Source organism: Pagrus pagrus (genome assembly GCF_965226575.1).
Source record: "Pagrus pagrus genome assembly, chromosome: 7".
NCBI classification, from domain to species: Eukaryota; Metazoa; Chordata; class Actinopteri; order Spariformes; family Sparidae; genus Pagrus; species Pagrus pagrus.
This window is the reverse complement of record NC_140191.1, coordinates 12,365,030-12,387,257: the sequence shown is the minus strand read 5'-3', so window position 1 is coordinate 12,387,257 and position 22,228 is coordinate 12,365,030. Positions and strand designations below refer to the sequence as shown.

The following is a 22,228-nucleotide window of genomic DNA, read 5'->3' as shown; positions in this document are numbered from 1 at the left end:
TACTACACGTGTTACTGGAGGATAACACTAGATGGCGCACAATGTTGTTGTCCCTGCTACTGCTGACGTGCTTACTGAATCCTGACCCTGTCACATCCTCGTACTGCTCATGTGCATATTGCATCTTGCGGACGCAAAGTGTTAGTTTCTGAAGACGTGCACAACAAACGCTCCAATCAGACGAAGGATACGCAGGCCAGCCCTCACGCACATCCTAATGCGCTGTTAAAAGCAAGTGTATCTCCGGCCTTAAGGCTGGAACATACACATTTTCAGTTTGGAAGTGTTCATGGGCTGCGTCATTGAAATATGTGCAGATTTTTGTATGATGTATGTGTGTTATTTCTTCACTACCACATGGGTCACCAGTTAAAATCTTCAGATCAGCAGGATAAATCTGAGTGAGGAAAGTAAAAGGCAGCGCTTCCCTCTTTCTCATTACCACCACTGAGGTGCCCTTGAGCAAGGCCCTTAACCCCAACCACTTCAGTGGAACTGCTCAGTGCCAGTAGGTCTACTGTGTAGTACCGAGCAGCTTCCAGATGTGAATGTGATCAGGGCGTTCCTGGAAAAGAGAGCAATGCTCTCGTTGAACAGACCCTGAATACATAAAGGTTTAAAAAAAAACTACAACTGATGTAGGTTTCAAAATATACAAATTCTGGCTTTGCTTTTTGGAGAAGGAAATTAATTTAACACACTTGTTAGGCCTCAAGGATACACAATGTGCTTAGTGAGAATAACTATGTAAACATAGCTACTTGTTCATAGGAAAAACACCACACGACACCCTTACCATGTTTTTTATCAGCATTCTGGTTCAAACACACAAAACAAAGGCTACTCTCCATGTCATTAAACTGTTTTTATTAAAAATATCCTGTGATTACAAACACCCAGAATTTTACTAGCAAAGGTTATCATCTCAATCTCTATCAAGATTAAGATCTATTCAAAATATTACATTATTACAACTTAATTTGTTATATTATCCATCGCTCAAAGTTGGTTGTTTAGCAATAAAAAAAATCTTGATAAAATAAAAACTCAAGTTTCAAAATGAATAACTGCTAACAGAATTTCCCAAAACAGAGTCACAGAATTAATACAATATACACAAAAGAAGAATAAAATAGAAATTCGTGAGTCAACTGAAGAAGGGAAATTGAAGGTGAAAATGCTCTTGGCCTCTGCAGGAGTCTCAGAGAATTGGAAAAGAGGAAGCATTACAGACATTTGCCTTAGTTTGGAGTGATGATAAATCTCTTGTGCTTTCATTATTCAATCCAAAAGGGACAGAAAAGAAAGCAAACAGAGTACCACTTAACATTAAGTTGCCCCTTTAAACGCACTAACCAAAGTTCATTAAAAAAACTCAATGTGTAAAGTGTTTCCCATTGTTATTTCCCAACACTGGGTTTAAAAGCGTTAATAAGCCATAAAAAGTCAAACACAGAGGAGGCCGAAGGCGACTAAATAAAAGAAATCTCTTTTCTGTTAAGTGGAGCGACAGAGACAGGCAGGGGGGGCCCGCCCCACCTGAGTAATTGTAGAGAGAACACTGCAATTTTAAAAGCTTTCAGAAAAAGAGATAGGTGACACTTGCTGCATTGACTGCTTGCTGAAGTTTTGCTTCCTCAGCCTCTTTCAAAGTTTATTTTGAAGGCACAATCAGTGTACACTTGTATTAGAATAACTCTCAATGGCATTGTACCTCCCTTCCCCTTTTGCTTCGTCCTTTTTTTTCATAATGGCCATTGATCTTTCTGACGCTTTGATTCACCCAGCCTATTTCTTATACTGTCACACCTCTCACTGCCGTTGTTCATCTATAGCAGCATGCACTTTCTCTTGGTTTTGGTCTCAGGAGGCTCCAAGGCCGCCAGGATGGCCTCGTCAAACACGTTCTTAAGCCCTCGCTGGTTGAAAAGAACAGGAAACAGGACACAGGGCAAAAATTAAACTCTGCTGATTTCAGTTTAACAGTGTCATGACAATGCAACAACGGTAACACACGTACCTGTGTCAGAGCAGAGCACTCCACGTATTTGACAGCCTTCAGCTCACGAGCCAGCTTCTCTCCTGCCTCAGGATATAGGGGGCGCTGTTTGTTCTTTGCCAGCTTCTCGATCGTGTTGCTGTCTTCCCGCAAGTCCACTTGTGTGCCCACTAACAGGAAGGGTGTGCGTGGGCAGTGGTGAGAAATCTCAGGAACCCACTGGGGAAAAGAAGATAAACAGATTAAATAAACATTTTCTTCCTTCCTTCACAAAATGTCTGTAAAAAACGGTCTAAAGCTGGCACTGAATTTCTGGTCGCATTCGTAGTCTTGTTCTTATTTTTTGATCAGATTGTTCCTCAACGTTTAATATTTTTGAACTTTGTGTGGTGCTTTTTTGTTAAAGGTCATATTGATAACATTTTTATGTAGACAAATAATTTGACAAAAATAATATATTAACAGATCTTGTTCAAGGGAGGTGAATAAAAGCATCTCTTTTCCTTAAAAACATTATTATGATTATGAATCAATCATTTTAAAATGTTTGTCGGGTCCAAAATGATTTTGACAGTTGGTTCTAGCTTTTCCCAATGTTTATCAGCCAATAGTATAACACCTTTGGTATCACATGGTATCTGTGTTTCGTCAGCGATCATCAGTCTTGGCAGGTGCCAATTTATTTCGACAGTTTGCACCCAACATACTGTGATGCACTAATGTTAACTAGCTAGCATGAGCAACGTAAGCTAGTGCACAAACTGGAAAAAACTTGAGTGGGCAGTTGATTTGAACAACAGCGGTGTTGTAACGTGAATACAATGGAAGGGGAGAAATGGAGTGCCATGTTTAGTGGCTGAATGTTATCAATAACACTGCGAAATGAAAAAAAAAAGAGTCAGGAATTCTAAAAATTGTCTTTTTAATATCAGTGCCATAACTCAGGTATTGTATTGTATTGTATTGCACTGTACTGCTCTAGTTTCAAAACATTTAATACAATCCTCTGCCTTTTAATATGACGCCGTCATAAAGAGCAACGAAATTTAGTTGGGTATTTTTCCCTATTTTTCTTACAGTTTATACACAGAACGATTGATCAAATAGTTAAGAAAATAATCTGCTGAACTATTGATAATGAAAACAATCCTTCTTCTACGTGTCTGTCAAACAAATGATGCATCAGTGCATTTAACAACAACAGTCATAGTCATGTTTCTCCACATTCAGTGAAAAAATGATCTGAAAACTGACCTTCTCTTTGACGTTTTCAAACGATGAGGGTGAGACAACGGAGAAACATACAAGGAATACGTCTGTCTGTGGATAGCTGAGTGGACGCAGCCGGTCGTAATCCTCCTGACCTGAGAACAACAATCACAAGAGAAATGTTTTTCCTTTTTTTTCAGAGTGACACAGTTAAGAGATGTAAGAGAGACTTCGAAGACATTGGTGTTACCTGCTGTGTCAAATAGGCCAAGTGTATAGGGCTCTCCCCCAATCATCACTGTCACTGCATAGTTGTCAAAAACCTTTGAAAAGAGGACAAATAATTTGATTAAAACAAAAGGCAGCTTGTGTGATTGCATTCATGAAGAAGTATTAAAAGGAAAGTGTGGTTCTACCTCAACATACAGTACTTTTTAAACAATACTTGATCTATATTAAATCTTCTTACCGTAGGCACATACTCCGAGGGGAATTTGTTGGTTGTGTAGGAGATCAGTAAGCAGGTCTTTCCTACTGCACCGTCCCCTACCACTACACATTTTATAGTCTGCATCTACAGGGACAAAGAGAAAACAGGAAACATCAAAAGACTGTTTTGACGAATACAGTATACCACACATTAAACCACACACTGAGAGAGGAAGTTATGCACAACAAGGCTAAATATTATCTCCACAAAGAAAACATGAAATATGGCCTCATATACGAGTGAAACAATGTGAAAAATGGCCACATATTAACATCAACAGGCCAGGCAATGTTAAGGGTAAAAAACAATTTTAACGTATTAGTACCTTTTGGTTACTTTATCACCTATTTAGTTATTAGTCACTTTGCATATTCAGATTATTCGGTGTTTATAGGCTGTGAGCTGTGACGTGTTACCAATCAGATATTGTTGTGGGTGGGACATTGTGTGAGAGGATGCTGCGTCACTGCCAAAGTAGCACATTTTTAAATTAGCTTATTTTATCAACAATTTAACAGAAGATCAGAGGAATCAGTCCACATAATTATGGGTGAGTTTTGATTAAAAAATATAATAACACTCACACTGCCTGTTTTTTGCAGAGTATTTTTACTTTTGCTACTGTGTTTTGCCAATAATACTTACATACTGTTACTTACAAAATTGTGCAAACTTAACTTTTTTGTGGTATATATAGACTATTGATTACTTAACATGGCTCCACCTAGACCAGCCACAACAATGAATGTTCCTTAAATGTTAAATATTATAATTTCTTTATCTACTGGATTTATTTGACAGCTTAAGTAACTTAGTATTTTTTAGTTTTAGGATTTTAAAACCTTATGTAGTCTAATACAACGGTCCTACAGTAAATTGTACCTTCATGATAATGTTCAGTTTTTGTCGAAACTGTTGAGGGATGTTGATTCAACTTCATGCTCATTTAGGGAGATGTAGTCTGCGGTGCTGTTGAACTGTATTACATTTTACATAGAGGTGTTTTTTTTTTTTTATTTAGCCTTAAATTATAGAATTGGGGTGAACGAGACAATAGAAGTATTGTAGTATGGGTCTTGAGGTGTTTTTGGAAAGATTTAAGAAAGATTAAAATCTTCTTTCTGTGAGCTGTCAATTGAAAGACCAGCCAATTACACCATTATTTATTAAAGCACACAAACAGAGCTAGTATCAACTGTAAAAATAATATAGTTTGTCTACTACAGTTTAGTAACTAGGCCTGAATTAGCTGACAACTTTACACAGTTTAAAAGTACTCTTATTTAATATTTATATTCCTATTTTGTATTATTTTGGATGGTAAGTAAAACGAGTTCTCAGTGGCTGAGGGCAGTGGAGGATAAAAGAAAGAGTCTTCACATTAGTCGTGCTATACTTGTTATTACATGTGCATGCCATAAGATTATTGATGATGTGAATCACTTCCGCATAGACTACATACCAGAGATGTTAAAGGAAAAAAAAACCCACGGCCTATTAGCCCAATGAAGCTAATTTAGAAGCGGATACTGCCCCACACTTCCGCTAAATGAGCAGTTCATCGGACAAACTGAGAGCTGAAAAGTGTTGAAACGTGACATTTAGAGGCGATAACCAGCATGAAACCATTAGTTTTAGCTGAGCCTGATTGTGGCTTTAGTTAATAAGTGATTGTATTAGCTGAGATTGATATAGAGAGACAGTCTGTCAACTGTCAGTGTTACCTCAGTTAGCATACATACATAAACTAGGAAAAGCTCAACGTTTAACGACAAACACAAGAAACTAATCGCACTATCAGTGGTAGTGATTGTTACAACTTCATTAACCAGATCGATGTTAGCCAACACTAAATTAACCTGATGGCCACGAAACTTTAACACACCGCGAATTTATGAAAAATAAAACAATGAACAAGCTTTTCCTCTCGGTACAAACTGTATACAGTCGAAGGGACTCTGCTACATGTGTCCCGCAGCTTAGTAAAGCATAAATAGTTATTTGAGACTGTTTTTCTAACTCTACTCACCGTTTTTCCTCAGACAGGTTAGGCGTTGGTTACATCCGGGTTTGAGGGTCGAATTACTTTCTGCGCAGGCGCAGAACAAACGAGCCACGGTCCATGCTGTAGAATCGAAACACCGCCGCCTGCTGGACAGAACCACACACAGCAGATCGATATCTATCTATCTATCTATCTATCTATCTATCTATCTATCTATCTATCTATCTATCTGTCTGTCTGTCTGTCTGTCTATAATCTTAAATTAAGTGTGATTACTGATTAATTAACTTCAGCTGACATATTACCAACATTTTCTCATCTTCAAATGTTTCATTCAACAATTCCTGTGAAATAACACTGCTGGACACTGCTGCATGTACATAATAGTGTAAGAAAATACTGTACAATAGCATGTACTTAATATCCTTTCATACAGGTCTTAGCAGAATGTATATTTGTGTATGTATATATTTTCAATATAAGCACACAAAACCATCTCTGTGTAAAGAGTGATTACCAGTATCATATCCCATCATTCCTTCCTGAGAACAGGATTAAAAATTCAACATTCTTGGCCACTAAAGTTGATTCTGAGAACAATATGAAAAAAATATAGGCTACAAAAAGACATTTGAAATCAATGAAACTATGACATACTTAATATCACAGTTGAACCTGCAGTCTTGGTCCTCCTTGTTAAGCCATTTCATGGAGGAAGTTTGACGTGACACAGGTTTAAATGATAAATTTAATGATGGGTGCATTTAATTGCCTCAGAGTTGCTCACCTGCTCACTGAGTACACTGAGCCATGTTTAGTGTCACCAGTGCTAGTGTCTTCTATAGAAAAAGATCTAATAGCATAGCGCTGTTTTGGCATCTGTTGATATAAACTCAACTTCTATAAAATAAACTCATGTATGAGTCAGTTATGACATGCTTTATTGATAATAATAATTATAATAATAATAATAATAATAATAATAATAATAATAATATAATAATAATAATAATAATAATAATTAATAATCTAGTTTACAATATTTCACACCCAAAATTATATTTTAGGGGTCAATATGGCTTTTTCAGGGCCAATACCAATACTGATTATTTGAATTTTCAGGTACTTTACTTGAGTATTTCCATTTTCTGCTGCTTTATACTTCCACTACTACATTTATTTGATACATTTAGTTACTAGTTACTGTGCAGATTCAGATTATTCAGTTTTTATTGGCTATGTTACCAATCAGATATTGCTGTAAGCGGGGACATTGTATGAGAGGATGCTGCATCAGAGCCAAAGTAGCACCTTCTTAAATTTGTATATTTAATCAGCAATCTGACAAAAAAAATCACTGATACCAATGATCGAAAAAATGCTGAATATCATCTACCCCTCTCATATTTATATTTACAGCTACTCCAAATTAGTTTGGGATACTGGGATGTGGGTGCATGCATGTGCATGGCTATGTAATAAAAGTCAAATTAAATGTGTTGCATTATTTTTGGGGACCAAAAATATTCACAAAACACAAAATAAAAGATCAGATCTGTCACACAATGAACAAGTGGAACACCAACATCTCCTAATATCCATAACTAATTTGGAGTCGTGTATATTATATTAGAACAATTACTTTAATTTTACACATTATTTTATTGAAGCCTCCACGGAAATACTTTATTTTGGAAAATTATAGCAACCGGAAGTGGCCGTTGTTAGCTCTGATGCTAACTTGACAGCAGTGTTGCTTCTCTTTGTCAGAGGACCGACTTCCGTTTTCATGTTTGGTCCAGGTTTCTGGAATTTACTGTCTTGTGAGACTGAGCTGTCTGTCACTTTGATAAACAGTAGCAGTGATTTGGGGTTTTCGTGACGGAGCTGGTAAAAGGTCCTTCATTTCAACCTAGCCAGAGTAAACGTCCGTCATCTTATTTCATCGTTGAAAAACACGACTGTTTACCTAGCTAGCTGGCTAGCATCAGCCAGCTGAGTTAAATCACCTAGCATGTTTCGGTTCTTGAATGACGTTGATGACGACCCCTTCATGATGTAAGTATTGACTTTAACTCCCTTTAGTTAAGACACTGATATCACTCTGCGTATAGCAGGAGATGGAAAATGTGCATATTGGCACGCTAGGTCATTTTTTCTGTGTGTCTTCAGCAGGTACCTAACGTTACTGTAGCCAGCTGTGGGGGCCTACAGTGGTCCACCATATTGGATAGACAATAACAAAAAAAAGCTGTCAAAGCTCAACAGGACTCTGTTCACCAATCAGTAGCTAAAATATCAGATTAGCATCACGTAAAACTTAACGTTGTTTTCCAACATAACTTTGAGATTTAAATGTAGCTAATTGGGGACAGATGGTGGATGATCTTCTACCCTTACATAACACCTAAAGAGTGTTTTCCTACATGATGCCAAGTGCACGGAGCTGAACATTGCTGCTGATAAAATGTATATTTATTAGCACTGACAACAGACTGATTTGAAAGGGTTGAGTAAATCTGGTTCTATGTACAGACATGCTTTATCATTACTGTTAAATGATGCACTTCTACTGAAACTTAGGTGGCTCTCTTTCAGTTTCCTTCTAGCATGTTCATCACCTGTCACACCATTAGCAACAGCACAAGATAAAAGCCACTGAGGGTCAGAAATATATTACCATCACTGTAAAGTCTAAGTGTTTTCTCAATGAACCATTTTGTCTTTTAAATGTTAAAAATAGTAACTTTCCCCACAGCCCAATGTGATGTTTACAAATGTCTTATTTAGTTTGACAGTCCAAAACCCCAAGATCTCCAGTTTTCTATCATGTATGACAAAGAAAAGCGTCAAATCTTCACATTAGAGCAAATTTGTTTCATTTGTTTTAAAACTGTTATTCAGTTATTAGTAGTTGTCCAACAATTTTCTGTTGATTGTGTGTTGAAGTTTTTTTTAACTCCTTCCATGCTCTTGAAAGCAAAACAAAAGTAGGAAATCATGCTCAAATGTATGACTTGATTTGTAGTTGATGATAATTGATAACTGGCAACAATTATGACAATTAAGTGAAAATGCCTCTTAAATGTGAGGACCTGTGGTTTTGTCGGTTTAATATCATTATAAAGTGAAGATCTCAGGGTCTGGGAAGTTGTTTAGGACATTTTTCATTTTTTTCTAACACTTTGTAGACTTTGAAAAGATAATAAATATATTAACCAAAATTAAAAATAGGTGTTAGCTGCTCAATATGATAAGCTAAGATAAACTTTTATTGATCTCCAGAGGGGAAATTTGGTTGTCACAGCAGCAGAAGGACAATTCAGTCAGTACAGTCAGTCAATCAGTACAGATAAATAGAGAAACTAAAACAAAATAAATAGTAAGACATGCATACAAGACTCAAGTAAGGTTAAGTAGAAACTAAGCAGCTGAACAAGAGCAACAAAAGTAATATTACAGGGTGAAAGTGGCATTGGTGTGACTTGATTACTAGCAGCAAGGTCAGCAAATCTAGCATATGTAAACCATTTACACCAGACTAATATAAAATATGATGAAGTACTTGAATGACAACTCATTAATTTCTGGCTTCATTAGGTCTTTGGGAACTGTGTTCTGTTAATATGTAGAGTGAACTATCATTCTGACATTTTTAAATCTGAGACGGATTCAAATCTGGAGTTTTGGCGCTGATTCCAAAGTCGTATTTGTTTCGACACCTTACTGTGACAAAAATAGACATGTTTGTTTTACAAAACCTGTTTTTCCTTTTCAAAAATAAATTCTCAATTAAATTACATCATGAAAGCTATTTAAGAAATGAAATACAGTCCATAAGTGGTGCAGTAAGGATTGAAATCCATCAGCATTTGATAATGTGTGTACGCATGTGAACATATTTTAACCAATGTTTATTTTATATTTCTATGCACTACCTTTATTGCTTCTTTGCAGTACTTGTACTTTGTACAGAACGTTTGACCTGTGCACAGACTTATGTCGTATGCTTTCATGGTGTTGGCCATGGTGTTTTTTAATATACTGTACACACAACTATTTTCTTTGTCACATGCTATTGTACAGTACACTCCTGAACATTCACAATTCTTATTCTTTATTGTTTATCATCTTATTACCTCTTTGCTCAGTTTATTAGTCGTCCTCGTTTGCTCTGTCTGTTTCTGTGCAGTACACGGAGAGGGTAATGTAAACCGGAGTCATTGTTCCTAGTTTTTTTTTTTACACATGCTTGGCCAATAAAGCCAATTCTGATAAAAGAATTGATTAACAAGATTAGACTCTATGCCCGTTTTCAGTACTCCAAGGTTTTCTGTAATATGGACACATTTACTGATCCATCACATGCTACTCGTAACTTTAACAAGCCTCCGTCTGCATGTTATTTTCAGCTTGCACTCACATTCTGTACGTGAGTCTGGTCACTCAGTCAATTCACAGAAACTCTTAAGAAGTCAAACATTATCATCGTAATCTGTTATTTCTTCTAGGGATCCATTTGCAGCTCACAGGCAGCAGATGAGGGCCATGTTTGGACCATTTGGCATGGACCCCTTTGCCCTCGCCCCCCAGATACAGCCACCCCGCGCACCGCGCAGACAGGTAAATGTCTATGTTGATAGACTGTTTTCATGTGTTTTGTGTGTCTCATCAATTTGGTATTCTCATTTGCTAAATTATATTTTTGAGTTTAATGTGTACATTTTCCTCCAGGCTGGTCCACTGGCCCCGTTTGGCATGATGGGAATGGTGAGTAGCTCATTTTAAGACCTCCTTCCATACCTGCAAAAATAGAAATTATATGTTTAAAAGTATCTCCTGAAATCAGATATTAGATTACACTTGTACTATCATGTGACTTAGCAATGTTGTAGTCGAGACTTCATAAATTGAGAAGAAGTCATGACCTAGACCAGACTGTACCGACATCGAGACAAGACCAAGACTTATACAAACACGAAGGAGCAAAAATCAACTTAACTTTTTTGATTTTAACCCTCCTTATCTGTGCTTTACCATCCACCTAACACAATACAATTTTTTGTAACGCATGAGGTTTTCTGGGTGATTCTTAGCTTTCAATACAAACTTTCATGAAGCAATTATTCAACACAGCGATATCCTTGCGGTTGTGGTCTTGAATCAGACCAGAATCTTATTTTTCTGAGACTGAGACAAGACCAAGAAAAATGCTTTCAATTCTAAGATAAAACCGAGAGTTTTAAAAAATAGTCTTGAGACCGGTCTCAAGACCGAGACTGATCTCAAGTTCAACAACACTACTTAGCAGTGTCATCAAAAAGAGCTTTAGGTAGAAAGCACAGTGTTGTGTGAAAGTCAGTCAACAGGTATACACTATATGGCCAAAAGCAAGCGGACAATGAGTTGAGAAAATTATTAACAGCATTACCAGTAATGACACGACCAACAACCAACCATGTTTGCTTTGTTTTTGTCAATCAAGAATAAGATTACGTGAATGGTTTCTTTGCCAAATGAAAAGTGTGTTTAATGCATCTTTTTGTTCTGAAAAGACGAGGGCAGAGCTCAAAGAATGACCCCAGCGGCACTGAACTGACAATGAGCGCTGTTGTTTTCGAGATGTTTCAGTCTGTTTAGACTTGATGTTAAATCAAACAAAACTCTAAAAGCTCTCCTTTAATTTCTTTCTGCAGGGTGGAGGAGGGTTCATGGATATGTTTGGCATGATGGGAGAAATAATGGGAAACATGGTGAGTAGTTCTGTCAAGCAGTTTCAAATTAGCAGAAAGTATTTACCCTCACGAGGGAAACCTGTTTATTGAACAGGACGTCTTTGATCTGTATTATTTTCTTCTTTTAGGAAAGAATGTCCGGTTCACCAAACTGTCAGACGTTTTCCTCTTCAACAGTGATCTCTTACTCCTCTTCAGACTCAGGGCCTCCTGAAGTTTATCAACAGACCAGTCAAACGAGAACCGGCCCTGGAGGGGTGAGAATAACTAGCAGTTTTTTCATTTATTACAGCGCATACTTACTTTCCTCAACTTCCAATAACTGACTGGACATGTGGCCTTCATGCTTTGTTAGTCAAGGCATGACTGTTTCCTTCTGGCCTCATTTACACAAGAAATCAGCTGTAATTGTAGTGACAATAAATAGATCATGTACAGTATAAATATCATAGTTGTCATACAAACAATTCAGTCAGAGTTCATCCAGAGTGCAGAACATCCTGCAAGTTTTAGTAAACTGACCTGCTGTCACTTCTCACCTCAGCTCCGTGAGACACGGCAGTCCATGAGGGACAGTGAGAGTGGCCTCGAGCGTCTTGCCATCGGTCACCACATTGGGGATCGTGCACACATCATGGAGCGTTCACGAAATCGCCGCACCGGAGACCGCGAGGAGCGCCAAGACTATATTAACCTTGATGAGGGTACGTTCTAGGCTAACTCCATGGTAGTAAAACACTTAAAAACATTTGACATTGCTGCAGTGAGAAGATATGTTATTTGTGTCACTTAACAACCTGCCCATTGCCCCCACTAGGTGAAGCTGACGCGTTTGATGAGGAGTGGAGGAGGGAGGCAGGTAGATACGGTAACCCGAACGTCCGGGCGTTGGAGTATGGCCGAGATCGACGGGGAGGACAGCAGCTGGCCCTCACTGCCCCTCCCAGCTCATCGTCCCCACCAGGCCATCGGCACGAGTCCCCCAGACACCGTCAGACTCACACCCGTCCACGTTACGACTGGTGAGAGGTAAGAGCGAGCAAAGAGTATTTACAGGGTTGGTTCTCAGGCCGGGATCAGTCAACTTCAGCCCGACCTCATGGGTTTAGTGAGGGATCTGGTTCTAATTTTGCTAACAGGTGAAGTGGAAAACATTGATCATCTCATTACAATGCATCGCTTTGCTGGGAAATGTTGAGTCCTGACATTTATGTGGCACTTGACATGTAGCACCCACATAAACATAGTTGCATACAAATTACACTTCCTCGTGGCCAGTTAGATAGACTTACTTTTGAAAGTAACTAGTTACATTACAGCGTTGCCTACAGAGAAAAGTAACTTTTGCCTTACCAAAAATGAAAACCCTTTTGCGATTCCTTGCACGTGTTGCTGCTTATATTGCCCAGAGGATGCACATCTTCCTTTGAATCTATTGACTCTACTGACATTGGATATCATATATTACAAGCCATAAATCTGCAGGCTTTTAATAACAGGAATGACACAATATCCCATTCACGACTCCTGATTAATCACTTTATGTTTGATTATGTAAAATCAATCTGTACAGGGGTGCTTATTAAAGCCTAGCAAGTTCTATTAACATTTAACATAACTATTTTTTTTTTTTGCAATTCATCTGCAATGAAAAGGGTTTAAGTATTTGCTGTAGGCTACATGAAAGTAGACAGAAATGGAGGGTTCCTGACCGGTAGTAGCTGCGCAGCCTTATGGCTTATCAACCAGGCACAATTTTGCATTTCACTGTGATGCTCTTGTCCCTTTCCTCTACAAATTCAATATAATGCGAATACCTCCACGACGTAACAGCTGCCTTGCTAGCTGACCGGCGCACCAACAGAACACAACAGCACTTACACATCCGCAAGAGGCCACGTACTGCCTGCCAAGAAGAGGAGAGAATCAGAAAAAGTGCTAGTGCGTCAACAAAATGGACGGGGCAATATGCAAGAATTACGGTGAAATAACGGATTCCTTATCTGCAAATGTAACTACATAATTGATTAATTGAAATCGCAAAACTATTGCATTCCCTTTCTCGTTACATCAAAAAAAGTTATGAGTATTTACTATGTAACGTGTAACCCCCGATACTGCTCATGGCACTGCCACTCCCTCAATGGCAGCCTATCCTTCCATGAAGGCCCCACCGTGGACACAGGACCTCTGGGGCTGTCCCGAGCATCTTGCACCAGGGCATTGGCAGCAAAATCTTGGCAGCAGAGTTAAAATTATTCATTTTGATGCAAGCTGCCATATTAATCACTGCTCACTCTCCTTGCAGGTGTCCCAGGTGAGCGACCAGACGTAAGGAGTGGAGGGAAGATTTCCCCGATGCTGTGAACCACGCTGAAGACGGAAGTTGATGATCGTCACAACTGCCCGTCATAAATGTTTGATATGACTGGACTGTCTTTACATAAACGACATAAACACACACACACACCCATGCACACATACATAACAAAACCCCACACAATTGCTAGTTACATTTCCAGCTCTCCTTCTCCACTGTTACACTGCACACACACACACACACACATACAAACACACACATGCACACACACACACACACACACACAGTGGCACCCCTGTGTAAACATGGGTCTAACTACACTCACTTTATATATACTCATTCTCAAAACTTGACATGTGTTTTTGCCCACTGCACTAAAGTGCTACAGTATACAGTACATCTGCTGTACAGTCCATTTTATGTTTGTGAAGACACTAGTGTGTCAGTGAATTGAATTGTATACTGTTAACTAATTAATCTAACTAAATAAAAGTTCATTAAACATTGTTAGATAATTACAAAATGTGTCTCTGTTGTGGTTGTTAAAGATCTGATGTCTTAAGTGTGTGTTTTAGAAAACCGAATTGAGCTTGAAAACAATTAATATATGCAACAAAATCTGTCAATACGCGGTTCTCTTTTGCTTCTCTGTCATTTGTATTTACAGTCGTTGGTTTGCTGCAGCTGTTCATTGTGCAAATCTCTTATTCTGCTGCTGCTGTTCCCTCCTGAACTGCATGTTCCTCCATCCGTATGTTTCCTCCTCCCAGTGCCACCATGTCTGCAGGTCATGTGACATCCAGATGGAGCACACAAGTGGAGCAGCCAATGAAAACCATTCTCTCTTTTGACAAATCACTCCCATAGCAGGCTCCCTGCCTGCCTCCGTCTGTGCTCGCTGTATCTTTAATTACATCCACCTCAACTATTTTTAAATGCACTTCCTCCCCTCCAGCATGCACTGCTCTTGTCACCTGTCTTCCTGTCTCCTTTAATCCCCATCATTAGATCTCTAAAGTTCTCCAACAAGGCAGCTCATTTTGTGCATCAGCCTTCCCTTAGATGTATCCTCCTTTATACCTGTCAGCCACGTCTAAATATACAGATGTTTGTTTCCATTATTTCCAGCCCATCTTTACTTTTCAGCCAGCGATGACAACACCGCCTGGATTTGGCAGCAAGTTATGCTTTGATTTTAGCGGTTTGCTGGGACAATATTTGCACACATGTCATGAGTGCTGCTGTTGTGAGTTAGCAGATGAGCAGATGTATGCACAGCAAGGAGTGCCAAACGAATCACGGGGCTTGTAAGAAGTCAGGAAGACAATTTTGAAATGCAAAGACTGAAAGATTTCAGTGCACATCTTGCTTTTTCTCTGACTTATTTTCCTGCATCATCACTGAAACATACAAGCAACTCTTGCCACTCCATCCTTTTTCCTCCTCTCCCAGTTTCGTTCCCTCCCCTCCTCTCTGCATCTTCCAATGACTCACACGCTCCCCCTCCCCCCTGCGTGTCATATGCTTTCACCCCCTCTCCTCCCACCTCCCCATCCCTCTATCTCTCCCTCTCATTCGCCCACATTCGCTCACTTTCTCCACCAGCAGGCTTCAAACACGCTGCAGGTAACGTTTAAAAAGATTGATCTATTTCTTCATACTCTCCATCCTTCTAAGCCTCCTCCATCCTTCTCCTCCCCCTCCTCCTGCTCTGTGTTTTCTCACCGTCTGCTCCCTCTTCATTGGTTCATATTCATATTCACTGACTGAAACAGCACAGAAAATTGAACTGGCTTGTGGTCCGGAACAGGTTGACAGTAGATCCATAAATAGGTATGCTTTATTAGCTTTTGATTTATGTTTCCTTCTCTCTGTATATATAGGTGTGTATGTGTATATGTGGGTGTGCGTGCCAGCATCTTCCTAGGGAGCGTATTTTCCACAGCTATCCATCCCTAAGGCAGCGTCACTATCATCACACTGTGTGTGTATGTGAGGTAGAGGAAGAGGGGTGTGAAGTCCTTGTGAATAATGCAAAATTAGGGCACGTCAACAACACTGTTAGCTGTGATGAAATGTAATATTTGTCTGAGATTTTTCATATGCGTCCGTCTCCCTTTTTCATCCTCATCCTCTTTAAAAATCTAAAGAGATGGAACGATTGCAACATGTTGTGTGTGAGCACCGAGTTGTAATGTGTCTGCTCATGGTTACATAAAGCTGTTTTCTTGTTGTTGTTTTTTTACAGGATGTCCATTGTGAATATTGTTGCCAGGGAGATCCTGGACTCCAGGGGAAACCCAACTGTGGAAGTGGATGTGCATACTGGCAAAGGTTAAAAAAATAAATCCATTAAAGGGTAACTCCACCTGTTTTACACATTAAAGTGTGTTTACAGGTCTTGGGGAGGACTACTACAAATGTGGAAAAAAAACAGTATGAAGCCTTTTGTGGCTTCAGAGGAAGCTGCATGTCAGCAGATACATCGCCTCCAGTGATGTCACTCAGTGGCTTATAGGCATTGTGGGTAATGTAGGCACCAGGTTTTGAAAAGGAAGAAGGATGTGTGGAATAAAGAAGGTGATATCTGTGGCTCTCCTGCATCGATTTTTATCATTTATTTTTTAAACTTTTCACAATGAGTCCAACAGTGTTATAGGAGAGCAACACTAGACCAGTGGACTGCTTTTCAAAACCTGGTGCCTACTTTACCCAGAATACCCTTAGCATGGAGTGACATCACTGGAAGCAATTCGTCAGATTACATGCAGCTTCCTCCAGAGCTGTAAACACACTTTTATGCGAACAATTGGTGGTTACACATTATCAAAAGCAACAGTTTTTGTCTGATAATGGGCTCGACAGTTTACCGTGTCTAATCTAAACCTACATACCCCATCCACCCCATGTATGCATATTTATCTAGTATTATTCTTTATATCTTTGCACCACTTTTACTGCTTCTTTGCACTACTTGAACTGGCACAAAACAGAGCAGCTGAGTGTGAATATACACTTTAGGTGTATGGTTTTTTGGTGTAAGCCATTGGTGATCTTAATAGTGATGCTTGATATGTATTGGACCGATATTGGAAATATTATTTTACCTGCTATATTGTTATCTGTGAAATAATAGTCACTAAATGGAGCCAATAATACCAAGTCAAAAAAGCGTTTATTGACTTAGGCAGGCAGCTGAATGCACCTTTTAAAGTGGGTTTGTGATCCAACAAAAAAACACAGAAGAAGAGAAAGCACAGCTCATTGCTGCACCTGGGCAGAGACACCCAGTGTAGACTAGAGAGCCAAAATGTTGTCATTTGTATGGGCAGACATCTTAGCCTTTTGTAACGCACAGGTGTGGAGAAACTACAGGTTAGGACTCTTTTTTTTTTTCAATACAAAAATGTAAACATAATTTCTGATCAGTATCGGTCATGAGTAGTAGGTAATTATCGGTTATCTGTATAGGCTGAAAACCTCTCTCCTCACCCACCAATCCTCATCTCTCCATGCCAGGTCTGTTCAGGGCTGCTGTGCCCAGCGGTGCATCCACCGGCATCTACGAGGCTCTGGAGCTCCGTGATGGAGACAAGACTCGCTACAAGGGCAAAGGTGAACACTCATAATGAGATGTATTGTCCGTGCTTCTCGTCTCTTGTCTTTGCTGGTGTGTCTGCTTTTGCTTTGAGGCTGTTTTTATGTGGTCTGACAGTATTCGTTTTCCTTCTCCCTCTGTCCTGCTGCTAAGGTGTGACCAAAGCTGTTAATCACATTAATGACACCCTTGGACCTGCCCTCATAAAGTCTGTGAGTAGCAGTGCAGAATTTTATCCATTTTAATCAATATAATGAAGACTGAAGAATTATTCTGAGGGATGCTGTGTTTTTCCATCAGGGAATCAGTGTGTTGGAGCAGGACAAACTGGACAACACGATGATTGAAATGGACGGCACTGACAACAAATGTAAGCCTCACTCATACCTCATGTACTGGTGGCTAATATTTGTGCTATGACATGTTTCCGCACCACTGACTGCGTCCTCGTGTTGTGTGTTCCTCCCAGCTAAGTTTGGGGCCAATTCTATTCTTGGAGTATCGCTGGCCATATGCAAAGCTGGCGCAGCAGAGAAAGGTGTCCCCCTGTACCGTCACATTGCCGATCTAGCAGGAAACAGTGACTTGGTGCTCCCAGTTCCTGTGAGTCCTTGTGCAAAAATGTAAATGTAACACAAAAGCCCGAACACAATCTAATCTTCCTTCTCTGTTCCCCGGCTCAGGCTTTTAATGTGATCAACGGGGGATCCCATGCTGGTAACAGGCTGGCGATGCAGGAGTTCATGGTACTTCCTGTAGGGGCGGAGTCTTTCCGTGATGCTCTGCGCATGGGGGCGGAGCTCTACCAGACTCTGAGAGGTGTCATCAAGGAGAAATATGGTCAGGATGCTACAAATGTGGGAGATGAGGGAGGGTTTGCTCCTAATATACAAGAGAACAGTGAAGGTAAGCAGAGCTATAATGTAATGTAGTCCCTCTCTTGATTTCCTGTGATTTTACCCTCCATCTCTCTGTTTCTCTCCATCAGCCCTGGAGCTGATAAAGACAGCTATAGAGAAAGCTGGCTTCACAGACAAAGTGGTGATTGGGATGGATGTTGCCGCTTCAGAGTTTTTCAGTGAGGGCAAGTACGACCTGGACTTTAAGTCCCCGCCCAACGCTGCCCGCAACATCAGCGCTGACGAGCTGGCCAGCATCTACCAGGGCTTCATCAACAACTACCCAGGTGTGAGGTGCTGTGTGTGAGTCTGTGTGTCAGATTTCTGGCCAGAAATGGGTCAAATACATGTCAGAAAGTTTCACAAAGAGAACATGATGTGGGCAAATCTGATTCATTATGGGCATTTAAAGGGACAGTTCACCCCAAAACCTAAAATACACATATTAGATAGAGCATACTTGCCAAACCGGAGACTCCCCTTTTTCATTGCCCTTTCTATTATGTTCACGAGAAGGCAGACATCTTTACGGCTGATATCTCCAAAACTCCAGACTACAGATAAGAGGAAAAATATGTATTTTTATTTTGGGGTGAACTGTTCCTTTAAAATAAGATAAACCTATTGATTCCACATGCTCATGGAAAAACACAATCAGGGCTAATAGCTGATTGAACTTCTATCAGAAACTGGAAACACCAGCGTAATTTTCATATTTCTACAATTCCCATATTTCTTTCATCACCTCTTAACAAATAAACGAAGAGAACAAGCGTTCGTAATGTCTCCACAGCCTCCTCTCTGCTCCTGACATTTGGGTCTGTTAAAGAGGTTTTAATTATGCGCTACAGTGCACATTTGGCCAGCAGGGACCTACTCTGATGTGGCTCTTTACCCTGTCAATGGTGTGCTTCCTGCTTGTGTGGACAAGTGTGTGTTTGTGTGAAATGTGAGTGCATTTTAAGACATTACTCCCATTCGAACCTTTAATGGCAACACCACTGGCACTCTGACTTGTAGGTGAGTCAGAGAAAAAACGAGGGCTTCTCAAAGCGGGTGGTAATGTTCGACTCATGCACATAAATAATCACCGCTCTCTCCTCCAGTGGTGTCTATTGAAGATCCTTTTGACCAGGACGACTGGCCTGCTTGGTCACAGTTCACAGCCTCAGTGGGCATCCAGGTATGATATCACACCATGTCCTTGTTATGTGGAAGTGAATTAGTTCAGATGGTCCTTAAAGGGTTTTGACTGTTGAACTTGAAATCCTGATTTTTAGTTGCTAGTGTGGCTGCAAAATGTTGGATTCTGCAACGTCCATAATGAAACCCAATGGACCCTACTCACATGGTGGCCATTTTCCTCTGATGTCCCTCTTAGGGTGGGACACTCAAATGTCACACTGCTGTGACAAATCATTATCATTTCACTGCTTCCAGATTTATCCTCATTTGGTTGACGGAGTTGTTGCAGTTTCATTTCACTGCAGTTGTAGATGTCCAAATATGCGTGTGACCAATAAATCTCTTCAGTGTTAAATCTACAAAATGCACTTCAGTCTGTCTGTAACTGTGTCATACAAACTGTGCAGGTGGTTGGAGACGATCTGACGGTCACTAACCCACGCAGGATACAACGAGCCGTGGACGACAAGGCCTGCAACTGCCTGCTGCTTAAAGTCAATCAGATCGGCTCCGTTACAGAGGCCATCAAGGCGTGAGTTGGTTTTGTGTGCATTTGATGCATAGACATTGTACGTACCTGCATGTGAGAGTGTGCATCATAGTTAAACTGCCTCTTCCTCTCAGGTGTAAGCTGGCCCAGGGAAACGGCTGGGGTGTGATGGTGAGCCACCGCTCAGGAGAAACAGAGGACACCTTTATAGCCGACCTGGTGGTTGGACTCTGCACTGGACAGGTAACGCATAAACACACAACACAATGAGGAGGGTCGCCCAATCTCAAGTCCCCAATTTAAAGGGGCTCTGTGGACCTTCTGTGTTGTGCTGGAAGCCACTCATTAGTTTAAGTTAGTGGACTCAATTTTTAAACTAACTTTAGAGGAGTGGAGAAAATCCTGCTGCAGTAATACTTCATGAAACAGTGCAAAAGTTGCTCAAGTATAAGGTCGTGTAATAAATAGGGCAGGTAAGTATTGCAGTTTTCGCAATATCAGTTATATTACTAAATAACTTCAAGAAAAAAACTCAGACATTTGCTGATTACAGCTTCAAAATATAATATTACAGACGCTGAAATGTGAATACTTTATCTAGGTGTTTAAGTAAGACATGGTTGACTGTCGTTACTATCCAAAGAGCCATCTTTGTAATTTTTATTTGGGGATTCAATAACCAACAAAACTCAGACTATATGATTCATCTAAAAAAGCAACCGAAAGATCTCTTCATAGTGAAAATAACTGTAAATCACTGTCCAAACATGAAGTGTTGGTAATACTGCAGCCGCTCTGTGATCCTTGGTATGTTCGTCTCCCTTCAGATCAAGACTGGAGCTCCCTGTCGATCAGAACGTCTGGCCAAGTACAATCAGCTCATGAGGTGTGTATTCATAGCTTGATTTGCATGTGTGTGTATGTAGAGTTAATCTTTAACATCTCTTATAACACTAATACCACTTTAACATCTCTCCTCTTCTTTCCCTCTCTGTGTCATCTGCTGTTTCACAACCTGCTTCCCTCACCCCCTCTTCCTCTCAGGATTGAGGAAGAGTTGGGTGAGCAGGCCCGTTATGCTGGGCACAACTTCCGCAACCCCAGTGCCATTTGAGTGCCAGTGTCATTATCAATGGCAAACAAGAAAGCCTGCATACATACAAATCATGTTATACTCCCCTGACACATGCATAGTAATTACATAATAACACTCCAAACACACTTTAAAGCATTGCGACTAATTAGTTTTCAAAAACCTTAAAGATAATGCACTGTGGCTACAGTATATTGACCTCACGCTTCAGTAAGTGATTGACTTAATTGACTGCAGCCGGTTGCAGCAAAGCCTGGAGAAAAAAAATCAGTGTTTCACCTCTCAGCAGACGAGCACTTTCTCTTTCCTGATCCCTCTGGCTGTCTCCTTCTGACTCATGGCAGAAGTTGTTTTGATCTTTCGTGCCCTGTCGTTTCCACTTCCTCCCGTTCCTCATGTTGTTTTTGATGTGAACACTCAGCAGCTTGCCACGCAGTTGTATCTGTTACGTTGTCTGTTGAGGTTAAGCTTAATAAAGAGATGGATACATGTCAACTGGAACAAAGATCTCTGTGTGTTTGTTCAAAGACGAGGGTCTGCTCTCTCTTTTTCTCATTTCTCAGTTTGTACACCCTCGATTCTTTTCCTCACCTGCGAGCGGAGGAGGCAAAGAAGAGACCTGAGGAGAGAGGAGTCGAGTTAACATGCATTTAACTAACTGAGACGTGTGTGTTTCAGAGCATCGTTTTCACATCTTCTGAATACACAGGAACAGTTGTAGAACCCTCTCTCACAATGGTTTGCATAGTCCAGCTTTGCGTCACGATTAAAGATGTTCTGCAAGGATACAGCTGTGCATCCTCGCTCATTGCTCCTCCGGCAAGCCTCCTCTCTCCTCGAGATGCATTTTAGGAATTGAAACATCTTTCAAGATGGTGCACTGACATCAATTCATAGGTCACACGAAGGAGGATGGAAGAGAGGGGAAGAGGAGACACAAAATAAAATGAGAAGAGTCGTGTGTCATTTATTTTTTTGCTTCTATATGGCTGAAAACCAGGAAACCACTGCTGCAATGTTCTCTACAAAGTAGAAACATTCAAGCATGTTGCACTTCTTCACTGCACATTAAATATTAAAGTCACAGTAGCTGTTTGACATTTCTTAGAAAAAAAATGACTTACAGGAATCCTGCAAATTTTTCTGCAGAATATTTTAAGACTCATGAAGGAATCCTTTGGGAATTTAGAAGAGAGCCAACGAGA

The 22,228-nt window shown here is 40.1% G+C and overlaps 3 protein-coding genes across 4 annotated transcripts; 2 read left to right on the top strand and 1 right to left on the bottom strand.

The window, feature by feature from the left end:
• Positions 1-850: 850 nt before the first annotated feature.
• On the bottom strand, positions 851-5,830 carry cdc42l (cell division cycle 42, like). Its single transcript, XM_084358031.1, has 6 exons — positions 5,728-5,830; positions 3,678-3,782; positions 3,459-3,531; positions 3,254-3,363; positions 2,021-2,218; positions 851-1,919 (listed from the first exon to the last, which is right to left on the bottom strand). Exons 2-6 carry the CDS (start codon positions 3,780-3,782, stop codon positions 1,830-1,832), a joined length of 576 nt encoding a protein of 191 aa, XP_084214157.1. The 5' UTR covers positions 5,728-5,830; the 3' UTR covers positions 851-1,829.
• Positions 5,831-7,436: 1,606 nt separating this feature from the next.
• Positions 7,437-14,281, top strand: mlf2 (myeloid leukemia factor 2). Its single transcript, XM_084356959.1, has 8 exons — positions 7,437-7,761; positions 10,215-10,326; positions 10,438-10,473; positions 11,400-11,456; positions 11,567-11,695; positions 11,983-12,142; positions 12,256-12,467; positions 13,747-14,281. Exons 1-7 carry the CDS (start codon positions 7,718-7,720, stop codon positions 12,462-12,464), a joined length of 747 nt encoding a protein of 248 aa, XP_084213085.1. The 5' UTR covers positions 7,437-7,717; the 3' UTR covers positions 12,465-12,467; positions 13,747-14,281.
• A 997-nt stretch (positions 14,282-15,278) lies between these two features.
• On the top strand, positions 15,279-21,518 carry LOC311259247 (gamma-enolase-like). Of its 2 annotated transcripts, none has more exons than XM_084356261.1 (13): positions 15,279-15,384; positions 16,007-16,092; positions 17,278-17,373; positions 17,510-17,568; positions 17,657-17,726; positions 17,826-17,959; positions 18,040-18,262; positions 18,345-18,542; positions 19,362-19,438; positions 19,848-19,972; positions 20,065-20,173; positions 20,758-20,816; positions 20,975-21,518. In XM_084356261.1, exons 2-13 carry the CDS (start codon positions 16,008-16,010, stop codon positions 21,042-21,044), a joined length of 1,305 nt encoding a protein of 434 aa, XP_084212387.1. In that variant the 5' UTR covers positions 15,279-15,384; position 16,007; the 3' UTR covers positions 21,045-21,518. The 2 variants fall into 2 exon arrangements, with proteins under 2 accessions (XP_084212387.1, XP_084212386.1); XM_084356260.1 differs by lacking the exon at positions 15,279-15,384 and adding an exon at positions 15,455-15,591.
• Positions 21,519-22,228: the final 710 nt, after the last annotated feature.